The sequence below is a fragment of the Amblyomma maculatum genome, chromosome 4 (genome assembly GCF_055883805.1).
Source record: "Amblyomma maculatum isolate TAMU_Amacu chromosome 4, ASM5588380v1, whole genome shotgun sequence".
NCBI classification, from domain to species: domain Eukaryota; kingdom Metazoa; phylum Arthropoda; class Arachnida; order Ixodida; family Ixodidae; genus Amblyomma; species Amblyomma maculatum.
The window spans coordinates 52,180,776-52,194,868 of NC_139347.1; the positions used below are offsets into that span (position 1 = coordinate 52,180,776).

General features: G+C 44.5%; 1 protein-coding gene across 4 annotated transcripts in view; it reads right to left on the reverse strand.

Annotated features, from left to right (window-relative positions):
• Nucleotides 1-4,073: 4,073 nt before the first annotated feature.
• The window catches only part of Graf (GTPase regulator associated with FAK), a 61,151-nt gene continuing 51,131 nt past the window's right edge, over nucleotides 4,074-14,093 (reverse strand). For 3 of the 4 annotated variants that reach the window (XM_084601433.1, XM_084601432.1, XM_084601434.1), the window contains exons 22-26: nucleotides 13,516-13,638; nucleotides 12,104-12,149; nucleotides 10,185-10,229; nucleotides 10,017-10,096; nucleotides 4,074-5,489 (exon numbers count right to left, since the gene is read on the reverse strand). In XM_084601433.1, the coding sequence (XP_084457559.1) occupies nucleotides 5,398-5,489; nucleotides 10,017-10,096; nucleotides 10,185-10,229; nucleotides 12,104-12,149; nucleotides 13,516-13,638 (386 nt within the window). In that variant the 3' untranslated portion in view covers nucleotides 4,074-5,397. The remainder of the gene's footprint in view (nucleotides 5,490-10,016; nucleotides 10,097-10,184; nucleotides 10,230-12,103; nucleotides 12,150-13,515; nucleotides 13,639-14,093) is intronic. The other variant, XM_084601435.1, reaches the window with a different exon arrangement.

A 14,093-nucleotide genomic window follows, 5' to 3' on the forward strand; every position in this document is an offset into this window, starting at 1 on the left:
GCAACGTGGCGTATGGTGCAACACGAGCATGCATCGGCGGTTTCGAAGTTTGCGAACGGCAACGCCGGTGGCGGCGACGAACGCAGGTGCGGCGCGGAAACGCAGCTGCACGCTGCGCAGTGGCTCTGCGCCGGGCGCTAGGCTTAGCGTGTTGGTGGCGTCGCAATGCACAAAACGTTGTCTAGGGCGTCGCTGGGGTCACTCGCACGGTGCGAGTGACCCCAGTTTATTGAGGGGCTTTAGGTGCGGAGGCGTGGCGCCCCCCCCCCCCCCCTTCTTATACTATCCTGGGGTGTTCGGCTATACTGTCTTGGGGTGTTCGGCTGCATTGGGTAGTACCAAGAGTGCGGTGGTTGTCAGCGAGATCATAATGGGAGTTTACATGCAGAGAAGCACTCTTGCAGCTCACTCTATATGGGGATGTGGTGAAGGGTGGCTGTTACTGGTCCTACGGGGTCTGGGACGGTAGGTTAACGCCGCTTGCGGCGGGGCTAGCCAGCCACTGAATTTTTATCTGTTGTAGGCCGTCATTGCACCCGCCACCGCTTAGGTGGTGGACGACGGCTGTTGCGGCGCGCGTCTTTCTCTTCCTCTTCTTTCCTTCTCTACTTTCTCTCTGTTGTTGTTGTGGCTGTAGGAAGAAGGAAAAGAAAATGCACGGGTCTGCTACTGGCTCTGTAGCTGAACCACCTCCGCTGCCTCGTGCAGACAGAAGAGAAAATTGAGAAAAGGAAGAGGGAGAGAAAGACGCGCGCCGCAACAGCCGTCGTCCACCACCGAAACGGTGGCGAGTGAAATGACGGCCTACAACAGATAAAAATTCTGTGCCAGGCTAGGCCCCGCCGCAAGCGGCGGTGACCTACCTGTCCCCGCCCCATCAGTGGAGTACCTCTCTTCTGTCCGCGCGAGGCAGCTGAGGTTGTTGTTGTGGCTGTAGGAAGAAGGAAAAGAAAATTGGAGGACGCTTAAGCTTCGCCTTCAAGAGTGGAACGCGATAGCGTTATTGCACCTCGTCGAGAAAACTTATTAAACGCAAGGGCATCCTCGCACCGGTACCCGCGCGGCCCGAAGGGGAGGAGCGGGTAAGCGAAGATAGTGATCTAAAGAAAGGAAAGACGCTTGATTCTACAACCCGTGAGGGTGCACGGCGAAACGTCAGGGGCGAGTGGCGCGCCACGTGTCGGGGCAGCGCCGCACATTGCGAGGAGGGGTTCTTCTGTGTTTGCCGCAAGATGGCTCTGCATGTGCGCAGAGCGCAGAAGAAATGTAGCGGAAACGTACTTCGCTACTCGTGTAACTGCGACTTCTGTAAGTAACATGCTCATAATTACCGATATACACAGCAGTATAACGTTCTACGGCACGTTTCTAAGGCAACACCGCATTCACTAGAAGCGCTTTTGTACCGCCTTCAAGCATCGAATGTGCTTCAGAGAACTTTAAAAAAAGAGCTACCTCTAGATGCATATGGCATACGATTTTTACCTTTTCCTAATACAGAGGAGTTTCCCTTTGATACAATAATGCTCCTGGGCCTCCACAGCTTGTGGAAAACCAGAATGCAGTTTAACAATGCAGATATACAAGTCAATCCTGTACGAGAACATTTCATACACAGTGTTGTGCGGTTCAGGGAAGTGCATATGACACTCCCCGAGCAGCCACAATGGATTCATGTGCTTGACAGTTTGGTAAAACTGAAGAAGTTTTAACCTGCCGTGTCACGCGAAAGTGTGCTGGCACGTTTTATTGTTCATCGTCTTGTTTTGAATGTCCAAGTCGGCAATAAAGAAAAAAAAAAAGAAAACTCGTGGCTGAGTGGTAGCGTCTTCGTCTCACACTCCGGAGACCTTGGTTCAATTCCCACCCAGCCCATCTTGGAAGTTGCTTTTTATTTATGAAGTGCATGCCGGGATTTATCGCTCACGGCCAACGCCGCCGACACCGGCTTTTCTGCGACACGAGCTCCTTAACGCTACCGCGTTAAAATGCACGGGCCTGCTACTGGCTCTGTAGCTGAGCCACCTCCGCTGCCTCGTGCAGACAGAAGAGAAAAATAAAGAAAAGGAAGAGAAAGACGCGCGCCGCAACAACAGCCGTCGTCCACCACCGAAGCGGGGGCGGGTGCAATGACCGCCTACAACAGATAAAAATTCGGTGGCAGACTAGGCCCCGCCGCAAGCGGTGGTGACCTACCTGCCCAAGCCCCATCAGGGGAGTGGCTCAGCTACAGAGCCAGTAGCAGGCCCATGCATTTTCTTTTTCTTCTTCTTACAGCCGCAACTACTTCTATAGCTCACTTTGTAACCGAACTCGTTCCTCAAAATTCTCAATGTCACGCGTTTAGATCACAAGCAGCACCTTTCACATCCACATGCATAGGTGAAAGCCTTTTACTAAGCATTCCCTACATTTAACTATATTTTCTCCACTCCTTAAATTTCTTCTAAATGATGCAAGTTGACTTCCGCATCCAGACTGCAAACGGAAAATATTGCGCGAAACGGCCTCTTGGAGCTGGCAGACGGTGGGCATCTCAAGCTCTTTTTTTTTTTTCTAAAGCTTTCAGTTGCCTTTCTCATTTTAACAATGTCTCTGCCTTTTTCAGTGAAAAAAAGGTAAGAACCGCATGAGCACCGATCGGGTACGTTTACTCTCTTAAAGCACCTGGCCTTGCTAAAGTTGCCCACCTTCTCATTATTTTTTTCTAGTCAGCGCGTAGTGATCGGACTCTCCATTCCACAGAGCAACAGGCATTGCGTGCCTCTCGGCGTTTTGAAAGTTTAAGGGGGATGTGTGACTGGTACGAGGAGGGAGAAAGGCGCAGGAGATAAACGAACAAAATAAAAGACTGCCGGCGAGATACTGCCAGTGGTCTGCGCTTGGGAAAGGAGAGTGAACTGCATGCCATACACAAAAAGAGGCGATGCGGCCGCGCGGCCCGCCGACGGGTGTCGTCTAGCTCCGACCTCCCGCCACACGCGGTGGAGGAAGGGGAATTTGTCTTGCGGAGGCTATACGACTGGGCAGGAGGGTGAAAAACCTTTGCAAGGGAGGAGAGAAACACGACAGAATCGGGTGATTGCGGTTGCTGTAACTGCATGAAAGCAATACTACACCAAGTCTAACCGCTTGTCGCTGTGTGCCGTGTCCGTGGTGGTAAAGAAAAAAAAAAATGCTCGGTCAACCGCAGATAATGCTTTCTCTCCATATTCAGTTCAGCAGCGTTGAATCGTAATTTTTTCATTTCTCTCTTCAAAAATATTTTGCGGCCTTGTGTTCTGGCGGCGAAGTCTCAGTCACCGGGGGAAGAAAATATCTTCGACCTGAGGGTGGACAGTGGCCCTTTAGTACTTATGCACAGGGTTGTCAAAACTGGACTTTTCATTTTTTTCTAGTATAGTACAAAAATCGCTAGTGCAAGTGGATTACATGACCAGGTAAACACTAACTGTGAGAGAAATTGTCATTGCAAACTTAGCAGGTAAATTGCCTTCACTTTCGATTCACTGCAGCTAGCATTTATATTTATATAAACACTTGTAGCCAGTGACATTCAAAACTTTTTTTTTTTTGCAATTTAATAATGCACCTGTGCGATATGCAGGTTTTACATTTTAAGCCTGACCTGTTTAATTACATATGAGAGACTATGACACTAAGCGCTTCACCTGACAAGAACGTAGGTTACACGAGACAGTGACAACATTTCTCTCCTGGTCAGCAGTGTGGTATTGATTCGCTTGACTGGATGTGAAGTCTAGTGGCACGACCTCATCATTTATTCTACAACCAACTCCTCAAAGGAACAGCCCTCATCAGCTCTGCCTTACAGTGATTCTTCGGTTTTGATGATCATACTTTTTCGAAGCCATGCATAATTGCTTGACGCTACTAAATAAATATGCAGGCTTTTAAAAAAACCTCCTCTTAAAAAGAAAAGACAATGACATAGATGATGAGATAGATGATACCTTGAACTGTTTTGCTTTTGCTGCCAAAAGCATACAGGCCCTAAAGATGGAAACCTTAGGCACTTTAAAGTGCTAACACTGAGCTAACTGCAAAGTTACTCTGCTTGTAGAAAAACACTCATGACAATAATTTATTTCACATTTTGCACAACCGTGACATCAATCAACTTGGTCATGACAGTGAGTGGTTCGATGTTTGGTCAAAAAAGCACACATTTCGTGTCCAATAAACTTGCAATGCAATCTAAATCATTCTGTGCTGGATGTGAACAAAGAAAAATGCATTGGCAACACATAACCCACAAGTCTATTCAAAGTAAGCCCAACCAAAAGCTATGATGTTAAAAGACATCAGCAGCAAGCCAGACAACCTTCATCGGCTTCCAGAAAATTAATTCGATCCAAGAACATCTTGCATGGCATTCCATAACAACTCAAGCATAGGCAAGGCATATATATATATTGCTCATTAATTCTTGCATGAAGTAATCAGAGAAAATATGAAATGAGAACTTCAACTAGATGCTTTAGAGAAGTGTACAAAATAAACAGCTATAACGTCAAATTTTTAACAAGATATGCTCTCACTATGTACACCAGGCTCTGTGAGTGTGATTTTGGCCAGCCCACTTGCAAGTTGTGCCATGTTTAAAAAATGGTGAAATCTGTGCTGTGTTATGTACAGAAGAACAGCTGCTGTACAAAAACACAAGATGAAGAGAGTGAATGGCGCGATAAAACCTATCATTTGGCATGTTCGACATCAAGACGAACTTCACAAGAGTATCTATATACTGCAGGGCACTCTAGATCAACGATAAAAACACTCTTCAACGACATAAAAAGCAAAGTGCGCCCTATTGCACTGGACGTTCGGCATGCGTGTTGTCTTATCCCTGCAAATTGGCTAGCAGCAGAGAATTTTTCCAAGGAAAAACAAAAACACTTTGAGATGAAGCAGAGTAACAAGCACTACTGGCACAACAGGCATTTGTACACGTACAGTGGACACAGACACCATGCACAGCCAAAAAATAATAAAAAAGCTTCCCTTCCAAAACTACATCACTGCCATTTGGGCTAAACTATGGAGCAAACAAGTGCACTTCCGTTGAGGAAGGAAAAGAAACTCCACGGCCACGATGCCTCAAACGTGTAGGCACAGTTCTCAAGCGAGCGTGGAGTTCAGTTATTGTTTTGAGCTTCTGAGCAACTTGGTGCCTTGGCATACGAAATGGGAAGCACTACTATCACTGTGCTTCCGGTCATGTAAAAGTCACTTCTTTCTTCCTGGGTGATAAAACTATGCCACAGGTGAGTGAAGATGATGCGCTGGATCACTGTCAAGCACAGTCCTTCAGGTGAGCAGCCAGTCTCTTTGTATCACAACCAACAGACTTGGTTTCAACACAGCCTGGCTTGCTCATGGCAGGAATTCCACATAGTTCTCGGGTACAAGACCGCAGCGTCCATTCAGGACACCTTCCAACCAGCCCCTTTCTCGAGATGGCCGAACTGCGAATGTACACGGGTATAACATGTAGCCACTAATTTCACTTTGGTTACCAAATTTTACGAAGTACACTTAAATCTCGTTATAGCGAAACGGTTTATAACGAAATAATGGATTTAACGAAAGAATCGTAATTCCCCTTGAAAGTCCCCATAGAAACCAATGTGTTTAAAATTTCGTTTTAACGAAAAAAACTCGCCGATCAACGGATATAACGAAAAAATTTTTATTCCAAAATGACAACTGACCGGCCACTTTGCACACAAAATAATATATTTGATAAACTGCACGGCGCGTTGTGGACCTCCGATGCGGCAGTTCGAATCTCCCGCGGCAGCCCCTTACCATCCGGCAACGCTCTGAGCCAGGCCAAGCTGGCCAAGTAGCCAAGCCTCTCAGTCCGTTCCGTTCCGCACTTCCGCACGCCATAACTCGCTTTGTTCCGTACACAGTACGCCTGTTCACGGTCTGTAGGGCTAGGTCAGCTAGGTTTAACCACCGCGTAGGGCAGTCGGTTTGCTTTCTTCGCCGAGTTGGCCAAGTCACCAGTTTCGTGACAGAAACATGAGCGGCGGCGCCGGCAGCAGCAACTTGAAGCGAAAACGAAAAGTCATCGACCTGGAGCAGAAGGCAGCAATAATTAAGGCTGTTGCGTCAGGGAAGAAGAAATCTCAAGTGGCCTGTGAGTTCGGCATCGCGCCGAGCACGCTTTCTACCATCCTCAGCAAGAAAGAAGCCGTCGCTGGCGCTGTTGTACGTGGAGTGAAAGGTAGCCGCAAGAAGCTGCAGCCTCCCGCTTTTGAGGCCGTGGAAGAGGCGCTTTTCAAGTGGTTCTTAAACGCAAGGGCTTCTAATTTGCCCGTGAGTGGGGCATTGCTGCAAAGAAAAGCGAGAGACTTTGCTTGCATCATGGGTCATGACAGTTTTGTTGCAAGCGACGGCTGGCTGCAGCGTTTTAAGGAGCGCCGCGATATCGTTGGCAGGGTCATAACTGGCGAGTCCCAGGCCGTCGACACAGAATCTGCAACGGCATGGGTGAAAGCCAACGTTGGTCCTCTCCTTGAGAAATATGAAGAGAAGGATGTGTTCAACGCTGACGAGACTGCTCTGTTCTATCAAATGTTGCCCCAGGAGACCCTGTCCTTAAAAGGCGAGCTTTGTCGCGGCGGGAAACATAGTAAGGTCCGCATCACTGTGCTTCTTTGTGCGAATATGGACGGTTCCGAGAAATTGCCACCTTTGGTAATAGGAAAAAGTGCGTCGCCACGATGCTTTAAAGGAAAGAGGCGACTTCAGCCGCATTACCATTCAAACAGGAAGGCCTGGATGACCAGGGAAATTTTTGCTGGTTGGCTACGTGACTGGGACGCGATCGCAAGATATGCCTTTTCTTGGACAACTGCGCTGCTCACCACACAACTGTGGGGCTAAAAAACATTGAACTTCGGTTCTTGCCCCCGAACTGCACGGCAGTTATACAGCCCCTTGACCAAGGTGTCATAATGTCATTTAAGGCTGGGTACCGGAAGCAGGTTTAGACCGACTTTTGATCAACATGAAGTTGAGCCGCGACACGAAGGTCGATTTGTATATGGCTATAGAGATGCTTCACGCAGCATGGATGGATGTGACAGCCAGCACCATCGCCAACTGCTTTCGACGAGCATCATTTGCTGCCAACGGAAGTAACCATGACAGTGACGACTCAGCAGACGAAATAGCCGCACCCAGTGGTACTACGGCTGCTGCCACTGCTGCCGCCGCATCAGACGAAGCTGTAGCGTTATGGAAGGAGCTCAATGACGCTGGCGTCGTGTGTGAAGGCGAAACCTTCTGCGACTACGTGGGCGTGGACGCTGACGTTGTGGCAACGGAGCAGCCGGCTGACGACGACTTTGTGCCTTCTGCCCTGGAGCCCGAAGGAAGCGACGATGAAGGTGTCGCTCGGGATAACGACACTCCGCCCTCTGCTTGTGATGTACCGACATCGTCCCAGGCGCTCGACGCGGTGAACCTGCTGCGCCGCTTCTTCGGCGGCCACGAAAACGGAGAAGATGGGCTCCAGATAGCTGCTGCTGCCGAGAAGGCCGTGCTTCGGTTAAGAAAGACACAGCAGCGAAGCATCACGGATTTTTTTGCTCCGTCGACATGAAAGGTTGGCGCCATCGACATGAAAGGCAATAAAATCTGTACTTATGTGTTTGATTCTAGTTCTTGCTGTATGCGATACAGGCAAGAACGATAGCTCTTGCCGCGGACGCAGCCACTCGGCCGCAGCGGGAAGCTGATATCTCGGCTACGGCTTACTTGCAGTAAGTGCACCCTCGTATGCAATATTTAATTTCATAATTATTAGTTAGTGGCTATAACGAACTAATGCTTATAACGAAAAAAATTCGGCGCCCTTTCGAATTCGTTATAACGAGATTTAAGTGTAAAAGGAAATGAAAAATGTTTGCCCGAGAAATAGCCCTGTTTATCTGTTTAACAAAGCACTTCTTCATTACAGTAACAATGATCACGCTGTTGAGAATTCAAGTTGAATAGCCTACACCAGCAACTTTATCGTTGGAACAAAAGTTTGCCACATGTCCCTGCATGATCCAGACTCCTAGAGTATTATTAAAAAAAAAAAAAAAAAATCGCAATAAAAAAAAACAACGCTAAAGTAAAACAGTTTCAACACTTCAAAATCAGCAAGCCTAAACCAAAACTTGACTGAGCAACCAAGGGAAATTCTTTGCATGATGTACTGATGACACTGTAAATTTGTTACTACAACCTTACATGCATACTAAATGGTTCAAATTGCAACTACAAATTATGGCTACATTTATGAAATGCCAAAAATCACTGATTACAAGCCTTGCAATTTTTTTCTGCAGAACAGGGAGTGGGTATCTACATATATATGTAATGCTTGTGCAGTGTGGCTACTGCCAAACTGCAATTTGGAGCAACATTTGGAGCAGCAAAAAATGGACTTTGGAGCACATTGGAGCAGCTTGACAAGCGATTTGGAGCACTTTGGAGCACCTTAGTGCTGTTTCTAAAAGGTCCGTTGCTCAACAAGAAGCCAATACATCAGCACAGCCATTGTGAACAAATCGATTTACAGCTACTATCTTGCTGCTACCTTCCCTGTACATTATTTCAAGGTGTTCAGCAGCAAGGAAGTGTAACACTAAGAAAGCAAGTATTACATGCATTATCTATACCAGTGATTATCTGAATTACTATTTGTTCAATCAAAAACAATGAGTTTGGCTATTTATAGCCGAACCTGGCAACCCTGCAGTGCGAACGACACGAAAGCTAGTAGCGCCATGTCGGTGGCATCAAGGCACCCTGCTTTATATATTATTTTGCTCAAACGGCTATGTATGAGATTGCATTCAATGCAATAGATGGTGCTACACAACCACAACTCATCATCGTCATCCTCCGGCCCAGAGCCTATTCTTCGCCTCGGCTCCGGCCACTCTGATCTCTCTACAGCCCTGTCGTTATCATCATTGCTTGATAGATTTATTTTGGAGCACTTTGGCGCAATTTTGGCAGTTTGTATCATGATGGCGCAGCAAATCACATTTGGTGCAGAATGGCGCAATTGGAGCAAGAGTGGAAGCACTGCTTGTGACAACATAAACCCAGTGTCGCCTGCAGAATTCACTCGGCATGAGGTCACAAGATGGTCAAATTTAGAATTGATTAATTATTTAGTACAAAAGCAATAACAATGGAGCATACAGTGGAGATTTCATTCGAATGCAGTAACCTCAGAAACCCCTTAAACTTGAGTCACAATCAGGGGTGTGTCAATAGTGGCTTCTTAGGTTGAGGTAAATTTGAAGTGAATAGTAAATTCTCTCAAATTATTTCAATGCGAATAGTCCAAAGGTTTATTAAACTAAGAAGGATTGAATGGGTCATTGTTTTCGAAACCATTAATTTTTATTAGGTTTGTGCAAACAGTGATCCCGCGGTCCGAAGAAAATAATTTTCTGAAGGGAATATTTGAATATTTTTTGTGCATAATAAAGTTGAGCAGCACAATGAACATTGTTAGAACTACGTGTTTTCTCAACACGCAAGGCAATTATTGCATAAAAAAAAAGGAAAGTGTATTGAAGCTTTTTCACACTCACTGATTTGTGTGTTGAAAAAGAAAAAAAAAAAAAAAAAAAAAAAAAAAAAAAAAAAGTCACCATGCTAGTTTTAACTACCAATGTGTTGACATGCGATTACTTTTTTTAGTAGTAGTGACTCCATGAACGCTAGTAAGCATATGCACCGTGCCCAACGTGCTCATTAAATCGAAACCATGTGAAGCAAGTGCTTTATATATGTAATTCGCTTCCAACGAATACTTGAACATTTCTAATATCAAACATTGGATCTAATAGAATATTGAATAATACATCTAATCACACCTAATTACAAAGCATTAAAAAAAGGAGGAAAAATAAAAGAGGTGTGGGCAGGGCCAGAAGTTCTCAAATATTATGCTGAAAAGCTTTGGGGCTTACCATTGTCAATTATCTGGTTGGGCTCGAATGACAGCTCCGAGTTGTTTTCTCCAACACACGCATACAAGGTTCGCACTTTCCTGCAGAGGCAAGACAGCAAATTAGTGTGCTCTGACGAAAAACATGCAAGGAAAAGCCACGGCAACTTTTGGATAAGGTCAAGCTTACCTGCCGCCAACAGACTGATGAGTTGGAGTGGACGACTGACTAGACCTATACAAAGAAATAATGAATTCTGGTCACATAAACTGAAGCAGTACTAAATCAGTCTGAACAAAGAAATGGTATGCTATTTGACATCTTCAGAGGACATTTAAATCTACTGCATTTGTGGGGGACTCTAACATTGTGCCCTCCTCATCCTACTGCCACATCGGAACTTCAGAATTGAGATCCTGATAGAGCCTTGCTTTGATTGTAGTTTTGAGCATGCCAGACGTAAAAAGCTGATTCTAACTGACAAACCGAGCAGCCACATGCCAGGTGGTGCCAGCACCCATGGTTGTGCAAGTTTTAGCAAACAAATGAGACTAGTCAAAGGAAAAGTAAGCATTTGTGGTCAAAATATTGGCCACTAATTCCCAAAATATAAGCAACCAACCAAGAAACCTAGTATTTTAATTATGGACACATCAAATTACCTTTTTTCCAAACAAACAAGGGAAAAGTAAGCATTTGTGGTCAAAATATTGGCCACTAATTCCCAAAATATAAGCAACCAACCAAGAAACCTAGTATTTTAATTATGGACACATCAAATTACCTTTTTTCCAAACAAACAAGAACTATGGGGTGCATTAATTAGGACATAAAAAAAATTTATGATTGGGCAACCAAAATAACGAATATGTCAATTGCAAGACTCCATTATGCGGGAGTGCGTCACTAGCCTTCCAGCTTTATTTTGAGATGGCGTCATGCAGTTCTAGCGCCTACTTATATTTTTTCTCTCTTGCATCCTCCGCTTGAGAACATTGAACTGTTAGAGTCTGAGGATGCTTCACCGCACGAGTCACCCTTGTAACGAGGCACCACTGCTACTGCGTCGTACTGCGAAAAGGGCCACGGCAGCAGTTTTGATTTTAGAGAAACTCTTTGACACTCCCGACCGTGTGTGCAAAGCAAAGCTGAATCCACAAAAAATTGCCGCTGTGATATAACTTTCACCTGAAATGTATACACAACCATATTCCAGCTGTTCATGAAATAAAATTGCTGTGATGCAAATGGTTTTGGAGTTTTATTTAGATCTATTTGATAATCCAAACTTTTGAATAATTAAAAAATTTTTCCTGAAAGCCAAATTAATGAAAAATTACCGTATTCGAAAAGAAAACGTGTGTGTAAAATGTGACCACTGGAAGTGGTCCCAGCCACATGATTACGACACCCGAAAGATTGATGGAAATGAGCTATGAAGTAAACGGCTTAATAAAGAAGATTGAAGCTTATATATATATATATATATATATATATATATATATATATATATATATATATATATATATATAAAAAAGCCAAATATACAAAAATGAAAAATAAAACATTAAATAAACAAAAAAAAAAAAGCTGCAGATGTGGAAAAGCAATGAAACGCAGAATGAGCTGATAATAGAAACATGCCTGGAACTCACAATGCTTTAGCTTTTCTGCACGTAAGGAGACTTAAGTGCGCCCTCAACTTTTTCTTCACTAATGGCACGTTTGTGGTGGCAATGCAAAGCCCTCACATGAGGTGAGTGTGTAGTGCTTACGCTATAGACAGCAGCTGCAGTTGTCATATATATGCACCACACGCACTTTATATATTTAGCACATTTCCCATCAGCTTCCTATCCTGTTCTCTGTGCTTGTTTATGGGAGTGCATCGTGTTGTGCTCTTTTTCAGTGGCCTCTCTCTCTCCACACCTTTGAACAAGAAGCCCCTTTCCTGAGTTCTCCACTGCGGCTGTTTGGTCCTTCTACAAAGGCTTAATTGTCCTCCCATTCTGAGCTACACCCGGCAAAAGTACCGCGGCATTTATGCTGGTCCAAGAAAATGCAGTGAATTTAGAGCACAGCACACATAAAAAAACAATTTTACTTACTTTGAGGCATCTAGGACGCGAGATGATGAGTGATATTCTCTTGTAGCTGAAAAACGACAATAAAAGACGAAAGTACATAAAAATAACGAAGCTGCAGGCTGGAACATATGTGACAGATCACAAGAATGGGCCGGAAAACCTTCCGGAACACTTTTAGGACACGCTGCACTACATACAAGTACGCCTTGCATGTGTGCAAAGCAGAGCTGTGGGATTATTTTTCTTTTAATTCAATTTCTTGTCATGCGGAATGTTATGAGCGACGAGGGGGGGTATGATTGCCCACCTCTTCTAAATTGCACAAACTGCACCTTGCTGCTGGAGATGCAAACAAAATATGCACAATTATAGGTACTGGAAAAGCAGCTGCATGATGACCAGCTTTAAGGGCAGCAAACTTTCATTTCAGAAAATTTCATGCTTGTTGCTGCAGCAAGGATATGCACATATATAAGCATATAAATGCATATACATCTAGCCTCTTGCTGTAATCATCAAGTTCTGCACTATGCCCATGTCACTGATGTACTTCTATCCGAGCTCCAGCACCTATATCCCTTCAAGAGTATGCAGTTTTATAAAAATAAACTTTGACATTACAGGCTGCCAGCTTAAGCTTTATTCAGTGTGGCTCTGATGGTCCTAGCAAACAGAAGAATCTTTTTCGTAGCGAGACCTACATTGACCAGTCTCGCCATGCCTGTCCATGAGAAGAAAAAGAAGAAGAAAAGAAAAAGAAGGAGAAGAAAAAGAAAACAGATAACTCAGTAGTTGGTAGAGGCGAACAACAACAGTGAGTTGTTAGGACAGAAGGTTCGTTCGAACGTTGTGACAACGGTGCGCCCCGGAGTTCGACGTAGAGACAATATTATAACCACTAGAAGCCTTCTACACTCGAATGAGAATCGTCAACGACGAGAGGAAAGGGGTGCTTATATGTGAAGCGATTCCACTATAGCATAAATAAAGCTGAAACCAGAGAGTAAACTACTATGCGCAAAAGCCATGTCTTTACTTTGAAGCCAAACCTAAGTGTAGCCATGCAGATTGCTCTCGCATAACTCTAGGTTTAACCACAAGCTACACTACAGCAAAATTTTTTTTAGCAAACTTCTGAAAATTCTAGAAAACAAAGTGAAAAGACAAACACGCAGTGTAGGCACACAGTTGCCCTGTCTTTTCACGCAGTTTTTCTGAATTAGTACCAACATGCACCTGCCAGCTCACCAGGAAACACTGCAAGACTTGTGAGAGCCTTACTATAGTTTTGTTATCTTTCTTTCTCTAAAGCTGTGGAAAGCTACATGTGAGGGTTTCATGCAAAAATAAAAAACAAGAACAAGTCAAGCAAAAGTATAAGCTATAAGCTGCAAATGTGAATGTGCGTGCACGTGTATGTGTGTGGCACTCACCGGGCACTGGTGAGTGGTGGCTGAAGGAAGCATTTGAACGTGAGCTCAGGGACTCTGTGCTGCTGCTGTTGGAGTTCACGTTGTGACTAACGTCTCTGGACCCATAGCCTCCGGAGGAGGGAGCTGCAGGAGGTGAACAGAGAGAGGAAGACCCTCGACTACAAGGACAGAACAGGCTCCAACCTCAAGGTCAGCTTCGCAGCTAGTAGCTTCATGCATGGTTTGGAAGGTGTTACTACTGCAAAGTCATAGCTCAAGCTAAAGGTTCAAGCTTTTATGTTGGTGCTGAATTCCTGCAGCAAAAATACCAATTCGGAAATCGGTAGTAATTTTGTGGAACATTAACAAAATTGCTCCCTGCCATCGAATTTCTTCTTTCCACTTCACGTTAAGCAGTCTAGAATGCCACATATAAATTGACTATAAATATTAGTCTCCAACCTGCAGCCTTTGCTGGCTGGAAAGTTGATTTCAAACAAGTTGAACCTTGATATAACAAACATGGATATATTAAAATCTTCATAGATATTTTTTAATGTAAGTGAATACATGCACGCAAGGTTGTTGGTCATATCACG